General features: G+C 42.5%; 2 protein-coding genes across 4 annotated transcripts in view; both read left to right on the top strand.

Annotated features, from left to right (window-relative positions):
• Nucleotides 1–983, top strand: part of tubgcp2 (tubulin gamma complex component 2) — an 8,251-nt gene extending 7,268 nt beyond the window's left edge. The window contains exons 17-18 of the mRNA XM_079476736.1: nt 325–488; nt 565–983. Of these exons, the coding sequence (XP_079332862.1) occupies nt 325–488; nt 565–640 (240 nt within the window). The 3' untranslated portion in view covers nt 641–983. The remainder of the gene's footprint in view (nt 1–324; nt 489–564) is intronic.
• myof (myoferlin) lies at nt 913–26,267 on the top strand. 3 transcript variants are annotated; one of them, XM_079476732.1, is made up of 53 exons: nt 913–1,192; nt 1,267–1,322; nt 1,640–1,731; nt 5,236–5,344; nt 5,616–5,706; nt 5,788–5,906; nt 5,982–6,110; nt 6,335–6,397; nt 6,489–6,539; nt 6,625–6,655; nt 6,728–6,843; nt 6,960–7,086; nt 8,480–8,583; nt 8,656–8,724; nt 8,796–8,839; nt 10,958–11,040; nt 11,387–11,422; nt 12,415–12,539; nt 12,702–12,815; nt 12,906–13,083; nt 13,378–13,502; nt 13,573–13,682; nt 15,523–15,715; nt 16,270–16,425; nt 16,510–16,641; nt 16,715–16,878; nt 17,182–17,296; nt 17,690–17,792; nt 17,869–18,008; nt 18,096–18,266; nt 18,346–18,445; nt 18,566–18,643; nt 18,726–18,907; nt 19,046–19,201; nt 19,974–20,075; nt 20,198–20,359; nt 20,561–20,726; nt 20,803–20,879; nt 22,750–22,848; nt 22,920–23,048; nt 23,126–23,281; nt 23,363–23,454; nt 23,529–23,699; nt 23,798–23,946; nt 24,099–24,238; nt 24,311–24,399; nt 24,475–24,570; nt 24,654–24,795; nt 24,878–24,977; nt 25,069–25,253; nt 25,349–25,458; nt 25,542–25,689; nt 25,771–26,267. In XM_079476732.1, exons 1-53 carry the CDS (start codon nt 1,105–1,107, stop codon nt 25,807–25,809), a joined length of 6,102 nt encoding a protein of 2,033 aa, XP_079332858.1. In that variant the 5' UTR covers nt 913–1,104; the 3' UTR covers nt 25,810–26,267. The 3 variants fall into 3 exon arrangements, with proteins under 3 accessions (XP_079332858.1, XP_079332860.1, XP_079332859.1); XM_079476734.1 differs by lacking the exon at nt 11,387–11,422; XM_079476733.1 differs by lacking the exon at nt 11,387–11,422 and having other exon boundaries at nt 1,021–1,192; nt 5,785–5,906.

Here is a 26,267-nt window from a genome sequence, read left to right as displayed (position 1 = left end):
GTATTGTTCGAAGCCAAGATGGCCACTGAAGAGAGGCGGATTCAGGAGAGGGAGAGATAATTCAGGGAGGTATTTCGATAGGGATATTGATGTAGGGATGTGTTATTATTAGTACTAGTTGAGGTGATTTGAGTGCTGTATTTTCTTTATATATATGTTTGAATAAAGACCCTGTTATTCTCAGTCCTTCATATAGCCCGTGAGTTGTTGTTTTTTTGGGGGGGGGGGCCAGAGCAACTGCCCCTCAAGATTCCTGTGCACGTCCCTGCATACGTGTGTTCTGAAGAATGTAGTGAACGTGTTCTGTATTGGTCTTCCTGTCAGCTTGTGTCTGAGCATGTGGACGCTCTTCAGTCGGACTCAGGCTTTGAGGGCACCATCAGCAAGTTTGACAGTAACTTCAGCACCCTGTTACTGGATCTTCTGGATAAACTCAGCATTTACAGCACCAATGACTGTGAACACAGTATGATCAACATCATCTACAGGTGAGGACACGGTGTGTGTTGAGCAGGAGAGTCGTCTTGTGCCCGTGTGATCATGACATCATCATGTGTTTTCTAGACTGGACTTCAATGGTTTCTACACGGAGAGACTGGAGAAGATGGCCATCGAGAGGAGTCAGAGGACCGCTGTGTGACATCACCATGATGTTTATGTTATTATCCGGTGCTGCTTGTACACAATAAAACCACAAGTGTTGTTTGTTCATCTGTAAACCTAATAAAATCAAACATTAAACACGAAGCTGGTTTTCTTGAGAACGAAAGCACAGCACACATGAACTCATGCAGTGATGCTTTATCATGTGATGTGTGTAGTGAGCCGCTGGGTGGCGCTTTGCTTCATGTGTGTAGTCGGATCAGTAGTGTGTATTTGTGTTAAATGTCCCCACACTGACACTGACACTGAATGATGGTGCGTGAAGTGTTAAAGTTATTTTATGAATGTAAAGTGTGTGCGCGTGATCTCCGATCGCAGGTGTGCTCGGATGTGATGATGTCCACACCCTTCACACACACACACACACACAGAGGGAAATGAGGATACTTCTTCAGAACACTTCACACACGACACGAGTGAATTAAACACGCTTCTCTGGTCATGTTGCGCGTGGCGCTCGAGTCCGCGGCGGCTCTGCCCAAGAAGAAGCTCGGCAGTCCAGATCCCGTCACATCTATAGTGTTTAAAGGTGAAGTCCGTCATCGCGTGTCGTCCATCGATCGATAGATCAGATCTCATCGGATGCTTTGCTTTTCATTTCAGAGCAAAAGAAGAAGAGCAGATGCGTTAACAATGAAGTGAACCCGGTGTGGAATGAGGTAACTTGCATTGAATATATTAGCAGTGTGTTTCGCTCGTTGATGTTGATGTGATGAGTGACACGCGAGTGTTTTATGTGCACAGCTAAAGTTTTACAACATTCCTGCAGACACTGTGTGTTTTAACGGGCACAGGACTGCACGCTCCGCTGCGCAGACCGATCCGCGTGTGACGTCGGAGTATCGCGAGAGATCATTCCCAAAGCACAGCTCTCGTGATACTTCGATGTCATACACCGATCGGACTGCGCAGCGCCGCGAGAAGCGCTTAATGTGATTGATTTACAGCTGTTGTGCGCTTTTGTTTGTCCTGTCAGACACTCGAGTTTGATCTCGCAGGTGTTCCTCTGGATTCTTCGTCTTACATCGATGTGATTGTAAAAGATTACGAGACTCTTGGCAAAGACAAGTAAGTGTTGCTCAAGTACTCACACAGACATCTGTCAATTAAAAAATAAAGCTGACAAACAGACCCCACCAAACCCATTCACTTCATCTGCGCATGCGCCCGCGGTTCATCATGGGGGGCCACTACAGTGACCAAAATACACATTTGATTAAAGTCAGTGAATGTGGTTATGTGTTCTGCATTGAAATGATGCTGTTGAGGAAGTTACTGATGTGTTTTGCATGTGTTTAAGTGTTGTGTGTTGTTTGTGTGTTCAGACGCACTGCACAAGAACATCATTAGAGAGAAACCTGTGTGTTCAGTCACATTTACATTCATGTAAATAAACACACGCTGGCTCTCGTGACAGGACATGATTCATTTCATCATATAAATCATTATATATATGACGTGTTTCTCTCTGTGTGTAAAGAACATGGCGTGTGGAGATTGTCAGAGGATCAGTGGTGTGTTCTTGTGTGTTTGTAGGGATGTGGGTGCAGGATTGCACATAAGTACAGGTCTGTAGAGATTTCCCATGAGTCTCTGTGTTCTCTCAGGTTTCACAGGGTTTTAGATGTAGTCTATGGAAGATCTTTTCCTTGTTTTAAAAACAATCTTTACATCGCAGCCATGAAAACACGCCAACTGTTTGAGTCATTTAATATCATGATAACCAAATGAATTCAAATATATGTGTCTGTGATTAGTTATTTTGGCATATCAACGCTGGTTCACACTTCTTACCGTGGTAAAATCACTGTACTGTACTCTCATTATGTGCTGCACATTTCTTCATGAAGAGCAAAGTGTGTTGTGAACTGGCCGTGTTTCATCTTGAGCAAATAACCTGAAAGTCTTTCTGTGTTTGAGTTTCTGTTCACTCTGGTGAAGAACATGTGACATCACTACAGACACGATAAAACATCATGTTACGTATCAGATACTTCAGAGAGACAAGTTAAACGGACAGAAGTGTTTCTTGTGCTTTTTAATGGATAAATCTACACTAGTACCGCAGTACACCGGCATCATATGTGCTCTATACAGCGGGTAAAATAAATATTCAACACGTCACCATTTTTCTCAAGGTGCTGTTGACATAAAATCTTCACCAGATGTTGTTAACATCCCAAATAATCCATACATACAAAGTAGTTCACAAATTAAGTTTTACGTAATAAAATAGAATGACAGAGGGGTAAAAGTATTGAACGAGCTTACTGAAACGTATTTATTACTCCGTACAAAACCCTTTGTTGAGTCGCATGCATTGCTCAGCTGTGATTTTGGCCCATTCTTCCACACAAACCGTGGGACTCTTCTATGAACTCTGAACTCTTTAGTTCTTGGAATAGATTTTCTATTGGATTCAAGTCAGGTGATTGGCTGGGCCATTCTCGCAGCTTTATTCTCTTTCTCTGAAACCAATTGACAGTTTCCTTGGCAGTGTGTTTGGGATCATTGTCTTGCTGAAATGTTCACCCTGATTTCATCTTCATCATTCTGGTAGATGGCAGCAGACTTTAATCAAGAATGTCTCTGGACATTCATCCTTCCTTCAATTATATCAAGTTTGCCAGTGCCGTATGCTGAAAAACAGCCCCACACCATGATGTTCCCAGCTCCAAACTTCACTGTTGGTATGGTGTTTTCAGGGTGATGTGCCATTTGAACTCCAAACATGATGTGTATTATGGCATCCAAAGATTTCCATTTTGGTTTCCTCTGACCAGACTATGTTCTCCCAGTAGTTCACAGGCTTGTCTAAATGTTCTGCAGCAAACTTGAAACGAGCTTTAACATGTTTTTTCTTCAGTCTTGTGCGGTGAGTGTACATACAGGCCTCTGCGGATGAGTGCATTACTCATTGTTTTCTTTGTACCTAATGAATTCCTGGTCTTTCTGAAGTTCTCCACACGTGTCCTTGGCTCTTGGACCACTCTTCTCATTATTCTTTTTACTGCTCTGTCAGAAATCTTGCGAGGGGCACCTGGTCGTGGTTGGTTTATGGCTAATTGATGTTCTTTCCACATCCGGATTATGGCCCCAACAGGTCTCACTGGAACGTTCAGAAGTTTAGAAATCCTTGCCATCCAAAACCAATGCCATCAGTTTGTTTCACAGCAAAAAGGTTGTGAAGGTCTTGAGAGAGCCCTTTGCTGTTACCCTTTATGAGATGACACCTTGGTAATGACACACCCTTTTATACCCATTTTATATATTTCCTTTGACAAGGGGCAGGATTGCTTGAAGATGTGTAGATGAATATTCCTGCAGATGTTGACTGAGGTTGGACACACATGATTCTCTCTGCTGGTTCAGGACTGTGTTTCTGTGATGAGAAGTCTGTTCCAGGACCGGTGGAAGGAACAAACGTGTCTTTGTGAAGAATCTGCAGTAAATACAGAGCACATCGCCACTGAACAATAAACACATTTACAGAAAGTCTACTGCTGTTGTGTGTTAGCAGTGTAATATCCTGAGGGAATTAAACTTCAGGATCTATATACTGTACACACTGTGTGATGACATCATGTTTGAGGGTGTGGTTCACTTTGCTTTAAATATTTGCTCTGGCACAAATGTTTCTGAATCTAGTTTGGGGTTCTGTTGTGTAATGGAGATGAATATTGTTGTTACTTTAATAGAATATTGTGATCAGACTCATGGAAACAATGTTGTTATAAACAAACACACAAAAAGGTTTAAAATTGTGTTTTCAGTAGATAAGGTGTGTGCATGTCTGTGCGTGTGTGTGTGTGTGCGCGCATCTGTGTGTGTTTGTGTGCGCGTCTGTGTGTGTGTGCGCGCGTCTGTCTGTGTGTGTGTGTGTGCGCGTCTGTGTGTGTGTGTGTGCGCGCGTCTGTCTGTGTGTGTGTGTGCGTTAATCTGTGTGTATATGTGAGTGTGCATGTCTGTGAGTGTGCATGTCTGTGCGTGTGCGCGTCAGTGTGTGTGTGCGTGCGCATCTGTGTGTGTTTGTGTGCGTGTCTGTGTGTGTGTGCGCGCGTCTGTCTGTGTGTGTGTGTGTGCGCGTCTGTGTGTGTGTGTGTGCGCGTGTCTGTCTGTGTGTGTGTGTGCGTTAATCTGTGTGTATATGTGAGTGTGCATGTCTGTGCGTGTGCGCGTCTGTGTGTGTGTGCGCGTCTGTGTGTGCGTGCGTGTGTATTGTTGGCGGTGGTGTACACTGGGTGGTGTTATTTACTCTTGGAGGATATTTCACACAGATTGAGAGGAACTTCTGCTCAAGTGTTTGATTAATTTCTCATTCATTTTGTCATCACAGGAGGAGTGTTGTTTGATCAAGTGTGAATACGACGTGTGTTCCGTCTGTACATTCATTTGTTTTTCTTTCTGTGAATGTTTATGCAGTAAATCCAGCAGTGTTGTGTGGTCACTGTACGGTGATGTTGTACTGAAACATGTTGTGTGACACAGTCGACTAGATGAGAGCGATGATGTTTTACACACTAACATGTGTGTCAGTCAAACGAGGGATTGATGGTGATTGTGTTGTTTTAGGTTTATTGGAAGTGTAAAAGTGTCTCTGAAGGATCTTGCTGGTGGTCAGGTGAAGTCCCTGCCGGTGAAAAACTCGCCTCTGCTGGATGAAAGTGGCAAGAACATTGGAGTGAGTGTTTCTTTACATCACACAGAAAACATCCAGGACCGATAGAAACAGGAGGAGATGTGATGGATTATTTTAGGACTCTTCTGTCCTGTCTATAAAACTATACAGATCATAGAGATGAAAGGTCATAGCATCAAATGACCGGACAATAGTGATGTAATGATGATGTGTTATTCAAACATGCCCTTTGACTTTGATCATCACCAAACATCTCAGATTTCTCAGATGAACTGTTGGTGTATCATTATTAGAGGATTCTGATGTTTTATAGGCCACTATCAGTATGGTGATTGGATATGATCCACCTGTCAGTTCTGTGTCAAACGCACCCGATCAGCCGGACGGAGGCGCCGGACACACCGGTGAGTGTGATTCTTATATCAGATGAAGGTTTGAAGGGTTTAATGAGAATGTGTCAGTCATGTGTGAATGTTTTTCAGCAGGAGATGAGGTGGGTACTGATGCTGGCGGAGGGGGCGTGACATCTGCTGACTCTGGACAGAGACTGAAGATCGGCAGCAGAAAACATCACAGCTTGGCCAATAAGCCTCAGGACTTTCAGGTAACGTCTCTCTCACGTGTGTTTGAGTTCTCTCACGGTCAGTGTTCCAGACATGTGTTTTATTCTCACGTTAAGATCCGTGTGCGGGTGATCGAGGGCCGTCAGTTGCCTGGAAATAACATCAGACCTGTGGTGAAGGTTCACGTGTGTTCAGAGACTCACAGAACACGCATTAAGAGAGGAAACAATCCCTACTTTGACGAGGTACATCAAATCACATTTCATATGTCTTCACATTCACCTGATTCACACATCTGCATCATCAAGTCTTTGTGTTCCTGGAAGCATTGATCAACACACTGTGTTTATGACTGTATTAAAATATGATTTTAGTTCACACAGCACTTCCGTTTATTTGAGTCTAGAAGGATTCTTAAGGCCTTTACAGTAAATCTAAACGTGTTAACACAGCACACTTGTCTTCACAGATCTTCTTTTATAATGTCAACATGTTACCGTCAGATCTGTTTGATGAACAGATCAGTTTCCGGGTGAGAAAAACATCATAATCCCAAGAGTTCTTTTAAAGGATATTAGTGTATTATAGATCTGTGTGCGTGTGTGCTCGTGTGTTTTCTGCAGGTTTATAATGCGGCTTCATTCAGAGCAGACAGTCTGCTGGGAGAATTTAAGGTGATGTTGTTCAGTTTGTGTGTGTGTTTTGATGTCAGCGTGTCATTGAGAAACATCATGACTCATTACTGATTTTCATTTGTAGATTGATGTGGGTTACATCTATGATGAAGCAGGTAATGTTCAGAGCTTTCGTCTGCTGCTAGACTGGACTGGACTGGACTGATGGTTTGATGTTGTTCTTTCAGCTCATTGTCTCATGAAGAAATGGGTTCTTCTGAGTGATCCCGATGACTCAAGCTCTGGAGCGAAGGGATATCTTAAAGTCAGCTTGTTTGTGTTGGGAACAGGAGATGAAGCACCTGTATGTCCATCTCTTCATCTCAAATGTTTTGACGTATTCATGAAGTGTAAAAGATGTGACTGAGATGATATTGGCTGTTGATCTCTTCAGCTTGTGTGTGTTTGTGTGTTTGTCAGGTGGAGAAGAAGGAACAAGATAATGATAAAGAGGATGTGGAGAGTAATCTTCTGCTGCCTGCTGGTGTCGCTCTCAGATGGGTCACGCTCAATGTTAAAGTGTTTCGAGCTGAGGACATCCCTCAGAGTATGACTGTCATTATATTACTCTTCACAGACCAGGCTTAACAATAGTCTCAGACTAAAGTGAAAGTTTGTGCTTAACTGACAATATTTTGAAATATGCACACCAGCATGTTTTTTTTATCTAGGCCAATAAAAGCAACTGAATATCCTCATTTAACTAAATCTAAGTCCTGTCTTAAACTAAACCGGTCCTCAGACATGTACATCACAACTCTTATTACCGGATGTGAACCAATCCACTTTTTTCTCGATGCACAAAGCTACCCATAATCCCTTGTGTATGCGCGTAGGGCTGATGCTTAAGACTTCCGGTTCGCCGCTTGATCCCATTAGTTAGGCATTACCAAGTTAGCTTGAAAGCTCTTTAACAGACATTTTAATACTCTTATGTAATTTAAAACAGCATAATGTCAAGACCAGTGTCTAGATTATCACAGGGGCCGGACGAGCACGAGTTTTTAATCTAGACCGTAGAAAACAACTCTGTTACTCAGTTGAACAGCGACATCTACTGGGATGATGACATTAAACTCCAGCCAGCAGGCACATTTGTACGGTGGCCGAGAAGTGCAAAACAAAACAACAAGTGGCAAAACTAAAAACAAATCTAGAAGCAAAATAAAAAATCCAAAGCTATATCAAATCTAAAAACAGAATAGCAAATCTTAAAACTCAACAACAATTCGGAAACCACATCGACAAATCAGTCAAACCGGAAAAGGTAGGTATTTTGTGGGAAAGGGATAGCTACTGCTGATTGGACGATACTCCTTTTGTTTTCTTTGATTTGTTGATGTGGTTTCTGGCTTATTTTGTTTCCCGAATTGTTGTTGTGTTTTATTTGTTTTTAGTTTTGGGACTTGTTGTTTTGTTTTGCACTTTCTGGCCACTGTAAATTTGATATATCGTCTTATGTATGTAGACGGCCAAGAGCTTTACATGTATGTGCAGGAGACATGCATAGGAGACATGTGGATGCTTCAGTGTGACTGGATCTGGTGTGTCATGGAGCGATACAGCTGCTGTGTTGTTAAACGTGCCTTTATTTATAGAGCTACAATGTTGACCATTTTAACCATTAACAGAAGTGTCCTCTAGCATACTAACAAGTACAAAACAGAAGTGCAGAGCATCAAACAGGAAGTCACTCGCGGTAATGGCGCCCTCCAAGGAGATGTTAAGGAAGCTTGGCTCTGTGATCTCACGGGTCACATCTGTATAAACTATGACTGTACAGTACAGACATTTTCATATATTTCGCCACAGAAGTACATGAACTCACTTTGAGATATAAGAAATATCTAAGAGTCTAAAGGGTTTATTTGAATAGCAGGTGGTGTTAGGGGAATGTCCCATTCTCATTTAGCAACTAATGTGATTGAATGTGATTTCAGTGGACGACTCCTTCAGTCAAACTCTAAAGGAGGTCTTTGGTGGTCAGGAAAATAAGAAAAACCTGGTGGATCCATTTGTTGAGGTGTCATTTGCAGGAAAAAAGGTACTGACCCCCCCAACCATACACATATTCACACTGATAATCATCAGTCACTGACTCTGTCATCACTTCCAGCTCTCTACACAAATCATAGAGAAGAATGCAAACCCTGAGTGGAATCAGCAGCTCAATCTCCAGGTTAAGGTAATGATGGAGATGATGATGATGATGATGGTGTACTCGTCATGTGTTTGTTAACTCTGTCTGTGTTTCAGTTCCCGTCCATGTGTGACAGAATAAAGCTGACTGTGTTTGACTGGTGAGTTGATCTGTGGTGTGTTGTGGGAATTCTCTGTGTTGTTCCAGGGAATGTGAGCGGGTGGGGTGCGTGTGGGGGCAGTTAGAGTTTGGTCAGTTTGGGTGGAGGACACAGGCAGACAGTGTGACTCATAACATAACTGTCTCACAATCTCCCACTTAAACCAGATCACATTGGAAAAACTGACTCTCTCGCTCTCTCTGTCTCTTTGGGCTGTGTATAAGTAGTGCAAGTATATATGCAGTATGTATACCTGAAGCATGGGCATCTGTGGAGACAAATATGCACTCAATCTCTGAACATGGTTTGGGAAAACAAATAAAATAAAGTGTGATGTATGTAGTCCAACTTAAAGGGGTAAAATGGCGCTTATAAATGTTTTTCTGTGTCTTTAGTGTGTTATATTTGTTCAATTTAACATGTCTAGGTGTTATCTAAAGTCCTGAGTTTTGAGATCTTAGAGAGCGTGATGGGTTGTAGTGTGATAGAAGCTCTGTTAGGTAGGTAGGGGCTAAACCCTTTAAGGCTTTATAAGTGATTAAAAGAACTTTAAAGTCAATACGATCTCTAAGGTGGAAAAAGGCTCTTTTTGTGACATTTGAGATGTGATTTCCAAATGACAGGTTGCTGTCTAATATAACGCCTAGATCTTTTACTGTATTTGTTTGAGCAACAGTACATCCTTCAACTTGCAGTTTATAATCCGAAATATACGTTTACGTGTCTTTGGTCCGATAAGTAATATTTCTGTTTTATTAGAATTTAAAAGAAGGAAATTACAGGTCATCCAATGTTGTATATCTTCAATGCACTCTGCCAATTTGGATAGCTGGGAGGAATCATCTGGTTTTGATGAGATATATATGTGTGTATCATCTGCATAGCAATGGAAGCTAATTCCATGGTTTCTAATAATGTTTCCGAGGGGCAGCATGTATATGGAGAACAGCAAGGGTCCCAGAACCGATCCTTGAGGTAATCCATAATTTACTTGCATTAGATTGGATGATTCCCCGTTTAAAATTGTCTTGATGTCTGTCTGACAAGTAAGATCTGAACCATTGTAGTGCCTGTCCCTCAATACCGGTATAATTGTGTAAGCGATCTAGAAGTATGTTATGGTCTACGGTATCGAACGCAGCACTAAGGTGACGCAGGACCAGGAGTGAGATGTTACCTTTATCTGATGCTATAAGCAGGTCGTTTGTATGATTTAAATGTTTGCTCTGTTCTCTGAGTTACGGTAAGAATGTCTCTAAAGATTGTTGCGACGCCACCACCTCGACCAACCGGACGTTTCTTATGCATATAACAGTAGCTTGGTGGGGTACATTCATTCAGACCAAAGTAATCATTTGGTTTAAGCCAGGTTTCAAAGTACATATCAAACCTGTTGTCCGTGATCATTTAATTTACAATAACTGCCTTTGAATTTAGTGATCTAATATTAAGTAGGCCAAACTTTATGAATTGGTTTTGGTCATTTATTACATTGTCTTGAAGCAGTACCATTTATAACAGTGTTGTGGGTGGAACACAGACTATGGTTAAAGTTTTGACTTACCAGTGGCAGATTTAGTCAAACGCTGCGTAGCGCCTTTGAGATGTTGTCAGACAGGAGATCCGCTCTGATGCTGCTGGGGTGCAGGCCGTCGGGGTGGAAGAGCCTAAGTCGCTCTAAGAACAGATCAAAGTTATTAACAAAGAGCAGCTTCTGTTCAATACACCATGACATCAACCACACCCACACAAATCTACGTCTGTTGGTGGTATGAATTGACTAAGACCGCTCGAATGTAACACAAGTAAGCACACCTTGCTTATCAGAGCCATGAGTTTTGTAATAAATCAACATGTTTCAGAGAGGCGGAGCAAAGAGGAGATACAAACATTAATACAGCGTTTTTTAACCTTAAATCGTGTTTATACATTGAATTACATCTAAAACACAATACTATGTTTAAGCTGGGTCATACGACCCCTTTAAACAAAGATTTAGTAGCAGAATAAAGGTATATAATAATATAATATTGTGAACATATATTGTAAACATCAGGTCAGGGAAGATTCTCTTTTGTTGTGACAGCAATCCTTGTGTTCTCTCTCTGTCTCTCTCAGGGATCGGCTCTCTGGGAATGATGCCATAGGCACCACATATCTGGATCTGACCAAAATAGCGTCCTCTGGTGGTGAAGTTGAAGGTATAACATGACATGATAATTTTGAAGACATGAGAGTTTTAATGAAGTTATTTGATGATAATATGGGTGGAGTGCATCATTTCTCTTTGGTTGATGGTTCAGTATTGAGATTTTGACATATACATATACAAACATTTAAGGGGGTCTGAATACTTCCCGTACCCATTCCGTGTATATTCTGATTTACGTTCAGATCTGAGACTGCACACACACACACAATATCTCTTGCTTGTTTTGTTTGGTGTGAAAATGACTTTAAAAGTAATTCACATAAACATCATGTGTATTTGAACGTCCCATGCCACATCATACTCTTTAATAACGTTTATCGTTTTCTCTGTGATAGAGGATCTGTCAGAATATGGATTTTCATCAAAAACAGGTTTAATAGATTTACTGACTCCAGAAACATCAGAATGATTCATCTGCTCATCTTCATGCTGTTAAGATTCAAGCTCAACACTGTTTTTAATCCTCAGACAATGTTCAATTGTTTCTTCACACTGCTGCTGGAATTCAGACACGTTGTGTTTCACAGAAGATATAACACAAGAATCAACTAATTCCTTTCATATCTTAAAGTGATAGTTCAAGAAAATGAGAATTATGTAGTCATTTATTTTGAAGAATATTGATAATCAAACAACCCTGAACTCCATTGGCTTCCATTGACCTTATGAACACAAAACAACTGAGACATTTCTCTAAATATCTTTTGTGTTTTACTGAAGAAAGACTCAGATTTACAAGCGAATAAATGACAATCAACGTTTGTTTAAATGGCACATGTAAAAGCCACCGAGGCAGATTAAATGACTAAAGCAAGAGTACATTGAGCAGAAATAATCAATTAAATGCAGAGAAAATAAGTCTTGTTAAATTACTTTAAAAGCATGTAATGGAAGGCTGTTCCAGAGTTTGGGCCAATAGTGACAAAGGCGCGATCACCTCTGTTTTTAAGTCTTGATCTGGAACCTCACGAGATCTCAAGGTTGGGAGCAAGAGATCCGTTTAATATTGAAGACCTGGATTATTAAACCACCTGTATATGACAGGAAGCCAGTGCAGTGAGCGTTAGATGGGTGTGACATCATCGTGCTTGCTCTTCCCTGTAAGAAGTTTGGCAGCAGCATTCTGGACGAGCCGAAGACGAGAGATTGAGAGACACCAATATAAATATAACATCATACTATCACTTTAAGATTGTGACACCAAGGGGTTTATCTTCTGTGTTATTGGCATGTGACGTGTAGCATGAAGGAACTCACAGCATGTGTTTAACGGCACTGAACGCTGCTTTCTGCTCCCATAATAACACTAATGTGTCCGTATAAAACCTCTCAGATGAATGACGTGTCGTGTGTTGATTGACAGGAGAGACGGGGGAATCTGAGATGGGTTTTCTGCCCACGTTTGGCCCGTGTTACGTCAATCTGTACGGCAGTCTGAGAGAATTCACAAACTTATCTGACCCATATGAAGAGCTGAATTTAGGCAAGGTAACCGCTGACCATCTGAATTCACTGTGTGAGACGAACACATCTGTCTGTTTTATCTGTACAATCATATTCTCTGTCAGCGTTTAGCTGTTGCATTAGTCAGAGGTTTCTGAGATGTTCTTCTGATTCCTGTAGTTCTGTTGTGTTTGTGACTGATGTCAGGGGGAAGGAGCCGCTTACAGAGGCAGAATTCTGATTGAACTCTCCACTAAACTGGATGGAAAGGCTGAGAAGAGTGTTGAAGACCTATCCAGTGATGATGTGTTGGTTGTTCAGGTACGGCTCTGTCTCTCTCTTTGACTTTCTGAATGAAGCGTTTATTGACGGCTAGCTTTCATTGACACATGTTGTGTTTGTTTGTCATAGAAATTCCAGCGCAGACGGAAGTTTTGTCTGTGTGCAGTGTTTCACAGCGCCACTATGATACAAGAACCTGGAGAACACATTCAGTTTGAAGTCAGCCTTGGAAACTACGGCAACAAAATGGATTTAACATGTAAACCTCTGGCCTCCAGCACTCAGTACAGCCGTGCAGTGTTTGACGGTGAGATCCCCATCATCATTACATTTATGCATTCGGCAGATGCTTTTATACAAAGCGACTTACATTACATTATACTATTCGTTTCTAAGTATGTGTAGTCCCTGGGTTCGAACCCATGACCTTGGCATTGCTAGCACCACTGTTTACATTAGACACTCAAGTCCACATCTACACATCACCTGCAAGTGTGTAGAGAAAGAGCATGTGAAAGAGGTCACAGCAGACATGAATGATCCGAGATCTGATGTTGAAGAACTGAAACCTCTTTGTTTTCTTTGGTGTGCTTGTGTTCAGGTAATAATTATTATTATCTGCCGTGGGGCGACACTAAACCTGTGGTGGCCATCACGTCATTCTGGGAGGACATCAGTCATCGCTTAGATTCTATCAACATTCTCTTCTACATTTCTGAACGTTTGGTAAGTCAGTACATCATATGACAGTCACTTGTGTCACTAGGACTTAACACAAATCTCACTGTTATTTCAGCAAACAAACCTGACTCTGTTAAAGACAGAGATTCAGTCCAAAGCCTCTGACACCAGACTAGTGGAGATCTGGCTGAAACTCATCAATCACTTACTGGAAGATCTCAGCAGGTAAAGAAGTCATGATGAGGACGGTGATGAAGAGGATGATGGTGAAGATAATTATTAGGATGATGATGATGAGGAGGAGGAGCAGGAAGAGGATGAGAATGAGGAAGACTATGACAACGAGGATGATGAGGAGGATGTAGAGAATGAGGAGGAAGACGAGGAGCAGGAAGATTATGATGAGGAGGAGGGTGATGAGGATGATGAAGAGGAGAAGGAAGAGGGTGATGAGGAGGATGAGGAAGAGGGTGATGAGGAGGAGCAGGAAGAGGAGGAGGAAGAGGGTGATGAGGAGGAGGAGGAGGAGGAGGAGAAGGAAGAGGGTGATGAGGAGGATGATGAAAATGAGAATGAGGAGGAAGAAGATGATGATGATGAGGAAGAGGATGATGATGAGATTGAGGAAGAGGAGGATGAGGTTGATGAGAAGGAGCAGGAGGAGGGTGATGAGGAGGAGGAGCAGGAAGAGGGTGATGAGGAGGAAGAGGATGAGATTGAGGATGAGGTTGATGAGAAGGAGCAGGAGGAGGGTGATGAGGATGAGAATGAGGAAGAGGGTGATGAGGATGAGAATGAGAATGAGGAGGAAGATGATGATGATGATGAGGAAGAGGATGATGAAGAGATTGAGGATGAGGTTGATGAGAAGGAGCAGGAGGAGGGTGATGAGGATGAGAATGAGGAAGAGGGTGATGAGGATGAGAATGAGGAGGAAGATGATGATGATGATGAGGAAGAGGGTGATGAAGAGATTGAGGATGAGGTTGATGAGAAGGGGCAGGAGGAGGGTGATGAGGATGAGAATGAGGAAGAGGGTGATGAGGATGAGAATGAGAATGAGGAGGAAGATGATGATGATGATGAGGAAGAGGATGATGAAGAGATTGAGGATGAGGTTGATGAGAAGGGGCAGGAGGAGGGTGATGAGGATGAGAATGAGGAAGAGGGTGATGAGGATGAGAATCAGGAAGAGGGTGATGAGGATGAGAATGAGAATGAGGAGGAAGATGATGATGAGGAAGAGGAAGAGGATGATGAAGAGATTGAGGATGAGGTTGATGAGAAGGAGCAGGAGGAGGGTGATGAGGATGAGAATGAGGAAGAGGGTGATGAGGATGAGAATGAGAATGAGGAGGAAGATGATGATGATGATGAGGAAGAGGGTGATGAAGAGATTGAGGATGAGGTTGATGAGAAGGGGCAGGAGGAGGGTGATGAGGATGAGAATGAGGAAGAGGGTGATGAGGATGAGAATGAGAATGAGGAGGAAGATGATGATGATGATGAGGAAGAGGATGATGAAGAGATTGAGGATGAGGTTGATGAGAAGGGGCAGGAGGAGGGTGATGAGGATGAGAATGAGGAAGAGGGTGATGAGGATGAGAATGAGGAAGAGGGTGATGAGGATGAGAATGAGAATGAGGAGGAAGATGATGATGAGGAAGAGGAAGAGGATGATGAAGAGATTGAGGATGAGGTTGATGAGAAGGAGCAGGAGGAGGGTGATGAGGATGAGAATGAGGAAGAGGGTGATGAGGATGAGAATGAGAATGAGGAGGAAGATGATGATGATGATGAGGAAGAGGATGATGATGAGATTGAGGATGAGGTTGATGAGAAGGAGCAGGAGGAGGGTGATGAGGATGAGAATGAGGAAGAGGGTGATGAGGAGGATGATGAAAATGAGAATGAGGAAGAGGGTGATGAGGAGGATGATGAAAATGAGAATGAGGAAGATGATGATGATGATGATGACGATGTGGATGATGTATGAGACTGTTCAGTTTGTTCTGATGTTATGTAGGGTCACAGTTACATGAAGTGTTTGTCTTTATGTCTTCAGTTGTAAAATTCCCGATCTGGAGGGGAAGCCCAACCTCACGGCTCTGGACATTCAGATAAAGAAGTTACGGGACGGTTGTCTGAAGAACATCATGGATGGAGCAAGACTTCTGTTTGAAGAGGCCACAGACGTTCAGAAGTGTGTGAGCATCATTGAGAGCTGGCTGGACAAACTCAAACAACTGGCTGAAGAGGTGTGTTCACATTAGACGTCACTGCACTCAAACATTCAACACGTTAACGCTAAATGATATGAACATAACACAGACCGATTTACAAATCATCAAACAAACACTGAGGTGAATATTGTCATATGGAAGCAAGTGTTTGCTTTTTATTTTTTGATAAACCTAGCTTTGGCCAGTTTGATTAAATGTGCATTCATCATTTCTCTCTCTCTCTGGACCCGTGTGTAATAAAGTTCCATAGAAGGGAAGGAAGGAGGCGGGAACCGGCGAACATTCCAACAATAAAACTTTAATTAAATAAACAATAAACACAGAAGTAACCGACAGTCTACCGTGAAACATACACAAACTAAACATATGTCCGGGCCCGGTCCTCTCTCGTCAACAGTCCTGCCGAACATCCTTTTAAGCTCCCGATCTCCTCCGTGATAAGATGCGGGCACAGCTGATTGCACTGATCACTCACGCCACCGGCCCCGCGTCACGGCTCTCGTCCCGCCTTCCTCACCACACGTGTTACGTGATTAAACTAACCCATGATCATGTGATGTGTTGTGAAGCCTCAGAACAGTATGCCTGATGTGATCATCTGGATGTTGAGAGGAGAGAAGAGGGTCGCGTACGCTCGTGTCCCGGCGCATCACGTCCTCTATTCAACTCACAGTCAACAGGCGTGTGGACGATACTGCGGCAGAACTCAAAACATCTTCATGCAGGTATTCTCACTCCCACAATATCTGTCAAACAAAACATCTCTTGTGTCACTGGTCACGTATGTGCGTTATTGTGTTCACTGACAGTGTCCCATGGATACGAACAAGGGTTTGAAGATTCCCGTTCAGATCCGGGTCAACATGTGGCTCGGTCTGGCTGCAGATGAGAAGAAGTTTAATCCGTTTGCTGAGGGGACCTTTAATGTGTTAGCAGAACTGGTGAAGACTGATTTTCACATGTTAATGTGTGTATGGAGCTTAGAGTTGCACTAAATGTTTTTTGTGTGTTCAGTATGAGAATCAGGCGCAGGTTTTGGGGAAATGGGGGACGACCGGACTGATGAACCGCAGTAAATTCTCTGATGTGACGGGGAAAGTCAAACTGAAGCAGGAGTATTTTCTGCCCCCTGTGGGTTGGGAGTGGGAAGGAGACTGGAAAGTTGATCCAGAAAAATCGTGAGATGTTTCCCTTGTCATCACAAACATTATTTACACACACATCCAGCCATCCGTATATACCTGTGAAAGTCTTCTGTAATAAATAACATTAAACCAAAGTATTGACTGACTGTAGTCCTCAAATCCTCAAATGTGATGAGGAGATGCACAGAAACACCCTAACACTGCGTCTACACCGGACGCGACATCACAACCTGCTTGTTCTCTATGGGTTTGTCGAATCCAGTGTGGACAACATCGTGTCGCCCAGCATTATGATGTGATGTGTTGTCTCTGGTGTTCTGTTGTTGTTGTTGTCAGTCTTCTGGCTGAAGCGGACACTGGACACACAGAGTTTCTGGACGAGGTTTACGAGAACGAGAGCAGATTCCCGGGAGGAGAATGGAAGCCTGCGGCAGAACCTTACACTGATGTGGTGAATATCATATGTGTGATGATCAAACCTTTCAGCCTCAAGAGGCCGTCGGGTACAGAGCACTTTATAACAGCTGAGGGTGTTGTGGCACGAGGTGAAATCAATAGAAAACCCTTTAGCTGTAATAAAATGCTCTGTAACACACTGCTCCGTGGGCCTTATTGCTTTTATAAAGCGGTTATTCCACATGCGTAGCAAGGTTTCATAAAATACAGCAAATAAAGTGATATGAAAGCTGTTATTTTACAAACAAACCTGTCAGTGTCCTCATGTTCAGACGAGCTTCAGAACGCATTCAGTGTGTGCATGCATCAGTACAGAGGATTGAACTCATGCTCTTAACGTCAGCGAGGATGGATGGAGTATAGAGAGTGAAGTGTTGTGTGTTTTCAGAATGGAGAGAAGGTTCAGAGTCCTGCAGAGGTTCAGTGTCCGGCCGGCTGGCAGTGGCAGGAGAACTGGACCTTTGATGTGAACAGGGCCGTGGATGAGAAAGGTGGGTGGGATATTCACATCATTTCATCTGAGACTGAACTCCGAGCTCTGAACGTTTGTGATGTTTGTGAATTCAGGTTGGGAATATGGAGTCACTATTCCTCCTGATAACAAACCCAAATCCTGGGTGCCCGCTGAGAAGATGTACCACGTGCACCGGCGCAGAAGAATGATCCGGCCACGCAAGAAGATTCCTGGTGCCAAGATGGCGGCCAATGCAAGTGTCCAAACTCAAACACAAGACTTGAAAGATGTGTGAAGCACACGTGTGGTGTATGACATACTGCTTGTGTTTGATGTGCAGAAGAAAGATGATGGAGATCCGGAGGGCTGGGAATTCTCGTCTCTCATTGGCTGGAAGTTTCATCTGCAGCAGCGCTCATCTGACACGTTCAGACGTCGCCGCTGGAGGAGGAAGATGTCGCCGGCCGATCGACTCGGAGCGTCGGCCATCTTCAGACTGGAGGGGGCGCTGGTTAGCATCACCGCTCGTTCAGTACACGTGATGAAATAATGGCGATGTTTATGAGCTGATGAGTGGATGTGTTTCACAGGGAGTGGATACAGAGTCTAAAAGTGAAGAGAAAACCTCTAAAGAAGATTCTTCTGTTCAGTTTGGAGAAAACACACCCACTGTGTCGTGTACATTTGACCGTGAGTCTAACACGATATCATGAAGAGAAGAAATGATCAAAACTGTGCTATGACACAGAACAACGTGCCTTGTGCAGAATCTTGGTGTGGTCTTCATCATGTCTCTTTGTTTTTATTCAGGATTGTACACATATCATCTGAGAGTTCATGTGTTTCAGGCCAGAAATCTTCCAGCTCTGGATAAAGACAGCTTCTCAGGTCTGCAAACACATCTCTCTCACTCTCTGTCTCATCATTTGTTCATACCACATGACTGAAACCATGTGACTTTAAACCGCAGATCCGTATGTTCACGTCTCGTTCCTGCATCAGAGTCAAACAACAGAGACCATCAAAAGCACCCTCAACCCCACCTGGGATCAGACTCTCATCTTTAATAACCTGGAAATTTACGGAGACCCTCAGACTGTGGCTCAGAACCCACCGCTAGTGCTTCTGGAGATCTTTGACAGCGATCAAGTGGTCTGTATGAGAATGTTTACATTTCAAAGCCACGTGAAACTGCATTATGATCAATCTGATGTTAGGACCGAGAGTTTGGTGACATGAAGAAAAGGTTTTGATTCCACGTTGGCTTTAATCTGTGATGTGTGTTGTCAGGGTAAAGATGAGATGTTGGGCAGGTGTTCGTGTGTTCCGGTGGTGAAGTTCAAGTCCAGTATGGATTGTGGAAGTGTTAAACTTCAGTGGGAGTGTGTGATGAACAGACGCGTGCCTGCTGGTGATCTGCTGGTGGCCGCTGAGCTCTTTTTAAAGGTTTGACTCTCTTCTTCATCATCATCATCATCTTCACATCGTAGATCAGGGCTCTTCAACTACTTTTCTTTAAGGGCCAGATTCCAAAAGTATAAATAGGATGCGGGCCAGTTATTTTTACCATATCATCATTTCTCCTGTATTTTGTATTTCTGTTATTTCTTGCATTTTGTTCCTTTTATACTGTTTTTATTGCTGTAACTTACATGTCATATTTATGTATTTGCTTTGATTAATGTAGATTTGCTTTGATTAATAAGTCTAATTAATATAAGTTAAAAACATTCAGGATGTTTTTCTTATTAAGGGAATCAATTGATCTTTGCAAATCATTTGAAGAGCGAGTTCTGGAGGGAGATGAACGGCTGTTTTCGTAAATATAGCTGTTCATACATAATAAACGCAGTAATAAAAACATCGTTTTCCCTTTATCTGAGACACCAGTTCATGTGGTTTAGGACTCTTCCTGCAGTTACTTTCAAGGATTGCCGACTATAACGTTGCAAATAACATCAAGTTTTTTTGTGGACGGGCCGATCAAATTGCTTTAAAAGATGTCAAGCGCTATGAGCCGTGGGAATTACTTTCGTATTGAATGTAGCAGCGTTTTGGACTTTCAAAGATGTGACGTCAGGAAGTGCATTTCTTAAAGCACACCGTTCTCTCCGCTTATTTAAAATGTTAAGGTCAAGATGATTGGCGGGCCGCACCAGTTGACTAGCCCTGCCGTAGAGCTTTAACATCAGGAAACATCTCTCACATTGTGTTACAGGGAAGTGATGTTGAACTTCCCATCGCTCCGCCTAAAAGAGGAGAGAAGCTTTACATGGTTCCTCAAGGAGTTCGGCCGGTGGTGCAGCTCACCGCTATAGAGGTCTGAGAAACCAACTTTCATTCCATAGAATGTGTTTGTGTGTTAAATAGCACAAGTAACGCTTCAGTTAGCCTTAAATGAGTTGTGTTTCTGGAGTCACATTGGCTTTGGTGCTCTTTCAGGTTCTGGCGTGGGGTTTGCGTAACATGAAGACGTATCAGCTGGCTCCCGTCACCTCACCCAGTCTGGTGGTGGAGTGTGGAGGAGAGAGACATCAGACCGCGGTCATTAAAAACATCAAAAAGAGCCCCAATTTCCCCGGAAACGTTCTCATGTTAAAAGTGGTGAGCAACTGCTGGAACACACGGCGTGATGTTGTGTCAGTGAAGGACTTTCTATTAAATGTGTTCTAGTAAAAGTGACGTGCAAACCAGTGATGCTGATCCACAGGCGGAGGATGTCTTTCTATCCAAGTCACTTGTGTTTTACTAGAACGTTTTGTTTACATAATTGTCACTTGCAGTGTTTGTATTTCTTGTCCTCAGTTTCTACCCAAAGAGGAGATGTATACTCCACCAATCGTGCTGAAGGTGATCGATCACAGACCGTTCGGCAGGAAGCCTGTGGTGGGTCAGTGTGTCATCACTCATCTGGATGAGTTTAGATGGGATCCGTACGGCAACACAACTGAAGTTGCTCTGTCTTCTAAAGGTACATCTTTTACTACTTTATCACACACACGCACACACACATATATCTGAAGGAACATCACTTCTCTCTTCTTCAGTGGCTTTAATGGCAGCTGCTCCCAGAGATCTTCACGTGAACATGGAAGACGGCAGAGAGACTCTTCTGGAAGCTCAGGTACTGCACATCTCACATGTGTCTGTCTGTCTCATACACAACGTGTGTGTGTGTGTGTGTGTGTGTGTGTGTGTGTGTGTGTGTGTGTGTGTGTGTGAATTAGGGAAGCAGGGATTACTAGGATCACTATTAACTGCGCTTGAAAAAGCTGACGGTTAATTCATCGTAAAGACTGTTTCTGTTGTACGGAACGGAAAGTGTCAAAATGAAAACAAAGTTACACAAAGAGCCCTGACACACACTAGATGAACTATGGCAGAGAGTCACAATCAAGGCCGTAGCGGTGACACTTGGGCTTTCAGTGCAACTTAAACAATCAAAGCAGCATACAAGTGAATGGAGTATCACACCGGACAAGAAGCGTTGCGTCGAGGACAGATCACAGACTGAGAACATTCTGTATGCGCAAGCTCAAATTCAAAGTCTACTTCTGATGCAAGTTGAACCAATTGAACATATATTATGTGATTATTTAGCGAACAGGCTCTATGCGTGATAATCTATTATAGTTTGCTTTGAATAAAAACTGTGTTGAAACAAAAAAGCATGTGATCCGTGCGGCTAGCTCTTAAAGGGACAGCAGCATAATAAATATATTTGTTTTAATGCTCATCAAACAACAAAAAACAAAGACGAAACATTTGAATAACTTTAATATGGTTTGATCTATATTTCATTATACTGTCAAGACTAAGAAGTGTTATTTTTCTACTTTATTCAGTTTCTGTACTACCTAATAACCAGTTAGACTAACCTGAAACCTTCATTTGATTTGTGTGTTTGCTTTATTACATAGAGCTTAATATCTATTGCTCATAATTTGATCATTTGTTCTAATTGTATTACTGACTGGCTGTCTATTATTATTAGAGTTCGGCTAATAGTTTTATGGTATTATGAGCTTATTTATTAAGATCGCATAGGTAAAACTCCAACTAACTCATAACTAGACATTATTATTTATTTATTACTTTTTGTGTTAAATTGTGTTCGTCATAAACGTGCAACCGTGATTATTCCTCAGACTATAATCGTACCAACAAAATATGTATAATCGTTGAATCCCTAGTGTGAATGTGCTTTTAACTTGTCGATTTCAGTTTTTGTATGGCATCTCAGCTGCTGTTGACAAAATGGCCTCTGCTAGTCCACTTCAAGTATGTACTGTACACTGTTAATGTCTCTAGGAAGTGTGTGATTAGAGACACACTTCATCTTTATAACACACACCGATGAATGATGTAAATCAATCTCTTTTTGTGTAATTGCTTGTTGATTGTGTTTGTACAGCTCGTGTTGTTGTTAAAATCATAAATGTGTACACGCATAGATGCCTCATTATCATCTGTGTCCGTGTGTCGTCTGTCACGATGGAACGGTCAAAAGCGCTCTGTGGACACACGTGTTGACCGTGTGTCTGTAACTGTGAATATCAAGTGTTACGTGCTGACCTTTCCAACATGACCGTCACATCGACATGTCTGTAGCCGTTTCGATGTGTCATGTTCATCTACATATGTATGCATCTAATCATATGTGATCATCTGGGATTGGTTTGAATTTAATTCATGAATCTGATTATTAGCATTCATGTGATTGTGATTCACATGTGTGAAACTGGTTTTGGATCCAGAGCGTGTTTTAATGTTGTACATGTCTGCCTGGATGAAATCTTTTCGAATGTTTGAGTTTGCTTTTCCTCTTCGTGTGTAACATGTTTGAAATGTGTTTGTGTTCTATATGTGTGACGGTGGTGATGATGTGGTTGATGTTTTCATCAGCAAGAGAAGGTGAGTTCGTTTTCACATCACTGTCGGTTTTCTTCAATATTCATGAGCATCAGATGATGTGTGTTATGTTTGTGTGACAGGAGAAAGAGACGGTGGATTGGTGGAGTAAGTTTTATGCATCTATCGGAGAGCGTAACAAGTGCCGTCCGTACCTGGAGAAAGGTTACGACACGCTGGAGGTGAGTTCTGTGAGTCTTCACATCAGCGCTAGTTTCATCGTGTTGAACGGCTGTTTGACGTGTTCGTACAGGTGTATGATAGTGAGCTGGAAAATGTGAAGGAGTTCATGGGTCTAAGTGATTTCTGCAAAACCTTCAAGCTGCATCGTGGGAAATGTGACCCTGATGATGAAGATCCGGAAGTGGTCGGTGAATTTAAGGTGAGGCGGTTGTTTCGTGAGCAATCTTCTCTTCATGATGTCGGGTTAAAGACGTGTGCTGATGTGTTTGTGTTTAGGGCTCATTTAAGATCTACCTGTTACCCGATGACCCCGGGGTAACCCCTCCGCCCCAGCAGTTCAGAGAGCTGCCCGACAGCGGACCGCAGGAGTGCGTCGTCAAAATCTACGTGGTTCAAGCTGTGGATCTTCAACCCAAAGACAACAATGGCAAAGTAACTAATCTCTGAGCAGATAGACGTTTGAATGGATGTTTAGATCCCGAGGGAAACTGAATCAAAGTGTGTTTGTATTAGTGTGACCCGTACATCAAGATCTCATTGGGCAGAAAATCCATCGATGACAGAGACAACTACATCCCCAATACTCTGTGTCCAGTGTTTGGAAGGTAATGTGATGTCAGCGTTTAGCGTTTAGACCTGCAGATTTCAGACGTGGGAGTGATTTTGTGTGTCTCATCAGAATGTTCGAGATGACCTGCTTCTTACCTCAAGACAAAGACCTGAAGGTCGCCGTCTATGACTTTGATCTGTTGAGTCGTGATGAGAAGGTCGGAGAGACGGTCATCGATCTGGAAAACCGTCTGCTGTCTTACTTCGGTTCTTACTGTGGTTTACCGCAGACGTACTGCATGTGAGATCTGTGTCACGTGACTCCACATAGGCTTTAAATCATGTCATTTTGAGGACAGACACTGATTGGTCATCGTCTTTGTGCTGTCGTTTCTATAGTTCTGGAGTGAATCAGTGGCGTGATCAGCTCAGACCGTCTCAGATCCTTCAACATCACGCTCGACTGAAAGGACTGAGTCCACCCAGGAGTGAAGACAACGGAAACACGCTAACGTTTGCTGGTCGACTCTATTGCCTCTCTGACTTTGGTGATTCTTGTCTTTTGAGCTTCTTTATGTCAAAACAAACCGCAGCAAAAATGATGTTTAAGCTGTTTTTAACCCCACGAACGTCACTGGTCTAGTTCAACACTGCAGTGCTGTATTATATCATGTTAGAATGTGTTGCTGTTGTGCTTTAGAAGCCAACAAGGAACTTCATCAGCATCTGGGTCCTGCGAGTGAACGAATCGCTCTGCACGTGCTCCGATCTCAAGGTCTGGTTCCAGAACACGTCGAGACCAGAACTCTGTACAGCAGCTTCCAGCCGACCCTCCCGCAGGTTGAACTTCAGATTTCACACGCGTCAAACACACGCGTCAAACACATTACTGACTGCTTCTGCATTTTCTAGGGAAGACTTCAGATGTGGGTTGACATTTTCCCCAAAAGCCTCGGCCAACCCGGACCTCCTTTCGACATATCACCACGCAAGGCCAAAAAGTGAGACGGAACGTTTGTGTTGTTCAGATCCGATCCTGAAGTCGGTGACTCACGTTCAGTGTTTTTTTGTGTCAGGTATTTTCTGCGTGTCATCGTGTGGAACACGACCGATGTGGTTTTGGATGAAACCAGCATTACTGGAGAACGCATGAGTGACGTCTATGTGAAGGGGTACGTGATGACAAATCTCTTGAGAAGTTTTCACTCATGCTTAACATCATCTGTGCTGATCGAATGCCTTTCTTATTGATCAGGTGGATGCCTGGAATGGAAGAAGATAAACAAAAGACAGACGTCCACTACAGATCTCTGGATGGTGATGGAAACTTTAACTGGAGATTTGTGTTTGGATTGGAGTATCTGCCTGCAGAGAAACTCTGTCTTGTGTCGAAAAAGGTAACGAGGGATGGACAGAAATGTTTTTAATCAAAGGTTTTTGCAACGTTACTGTATTCTTCAGTTTTCGTCCTCTGAATAGGAACACTTCTGGAGCCTTGACCAAACCGAGTTTAGAATTCCACCCAAACTGAATATTCAGATATGGGACAATGATAAATTCTCTCTGGACGATTATCTGGGTGAGATGTGTGAAGATACTGTATGTTGACCGAAGAACTTGTGCTGTCTTTAATATAACCTGATCTAATGGCAAATGTTTTGAACTCACAGGTGCTATTGAACTTGATCTGCAACACCTCATCAATCCCGCCAAAGCATCAGAGAAATGTTCTCTTGCCATGTTGCCTGATGAGACGAGTCCTCCAAAATCACAACCGAAGTCTCTGTTTGAGCAGAAGTCAGTGAGAGGATGGTGGCCGTGTTACATGGAGAAAAATGGAAAGAGGGAACTGGGTGTAAGTACACTAACACACACACACTCCTGCTGTTCATCAGTGTGTGTGTGTCACCTGTTATTGAAATCTGTTGTTGTTGTTGTTGTTGTTTACAGGGGAAGGTTGAGTTGACTCTGGAGATCGTGAATGAGAAGGAAGCCGATGAAAGACCTGCTGGAAAAGGCAGAGATGAACCCAATATGAACCCAAAGCTGGATCCTCCCAAGTAAAACTCTTCCGTCTCTGTCTGACTGAGATACTTCACTGTGTGACCCCATCATCATGACATTTCTTGCTCTGTTTTCTCAGGCGACCTGAAACCTCTTTCTTCTGGTTCACTAATCCATGCAAGACCTGCAAGTTCATCGTGTGGCGCAAATTTAAATGGCTGTTCATCGGCTTTATCCTTCTGATCTTAGTGCTGTTATTCGTTGGAATCCTGCTCTATTCATTACCTGTGAGTAAATACTCAACATTCGTGTCAATTTCATATGAATGGTCATTTTGTCATAACTGTTGTGTGTGTTTTTTCTTACAGAACTACATTTCTATGAAAATTGTCAAACCCTTTCAATGAGAACGAGGTTCCACTTTATTGTGTTCATGGATCAAACCGATATCACAACATGTTTAACACAAACAATCAATTCCTATGTTTGCTGTGAAATGTTTTTAATGATTAACACACACACACATTAACACAGCTTTCAGTGTGTTGCACGTATATATCTCACATTTATCACTGTGTTGTTGTTTTTTCCAGAAATCTCTGAAATGTTTGTGCACAAATCATCAAGTGTTTCAATTGTGGAAAAAGATGTTTTACTTTTATTGTATTAAAATTTCACATCATTTTCAAATTTGTGGGTTGATTATAAAATTGTGTGAAATAATGACAGAAATTAAATTGTCTGTATATTGTTATTCAAGCTTTTTGTCGTCATTTTATATTGAAACACAGTTTGAATGAGGCCAGACACGTGATTAAAAGATGATCGCGGATGTATACATGATGCACATAATAAAGAAACAGGC

Source organism: Barbatula barbatula (genome assembly GCF_947034865.1).
Source record: "Barbatula barbatula genome assembly, chromosome: 16".
Classification (NCBI taxonomy): Eukaryota; Metazoa; Chordata; class Actinopteri; order Cypriniformes; family Nemacheilidae; genus Barbatula; species Barbatula barbatula.
This window is presented reverse-complemented; position numbering and strand designations above follow the sequence as displayed.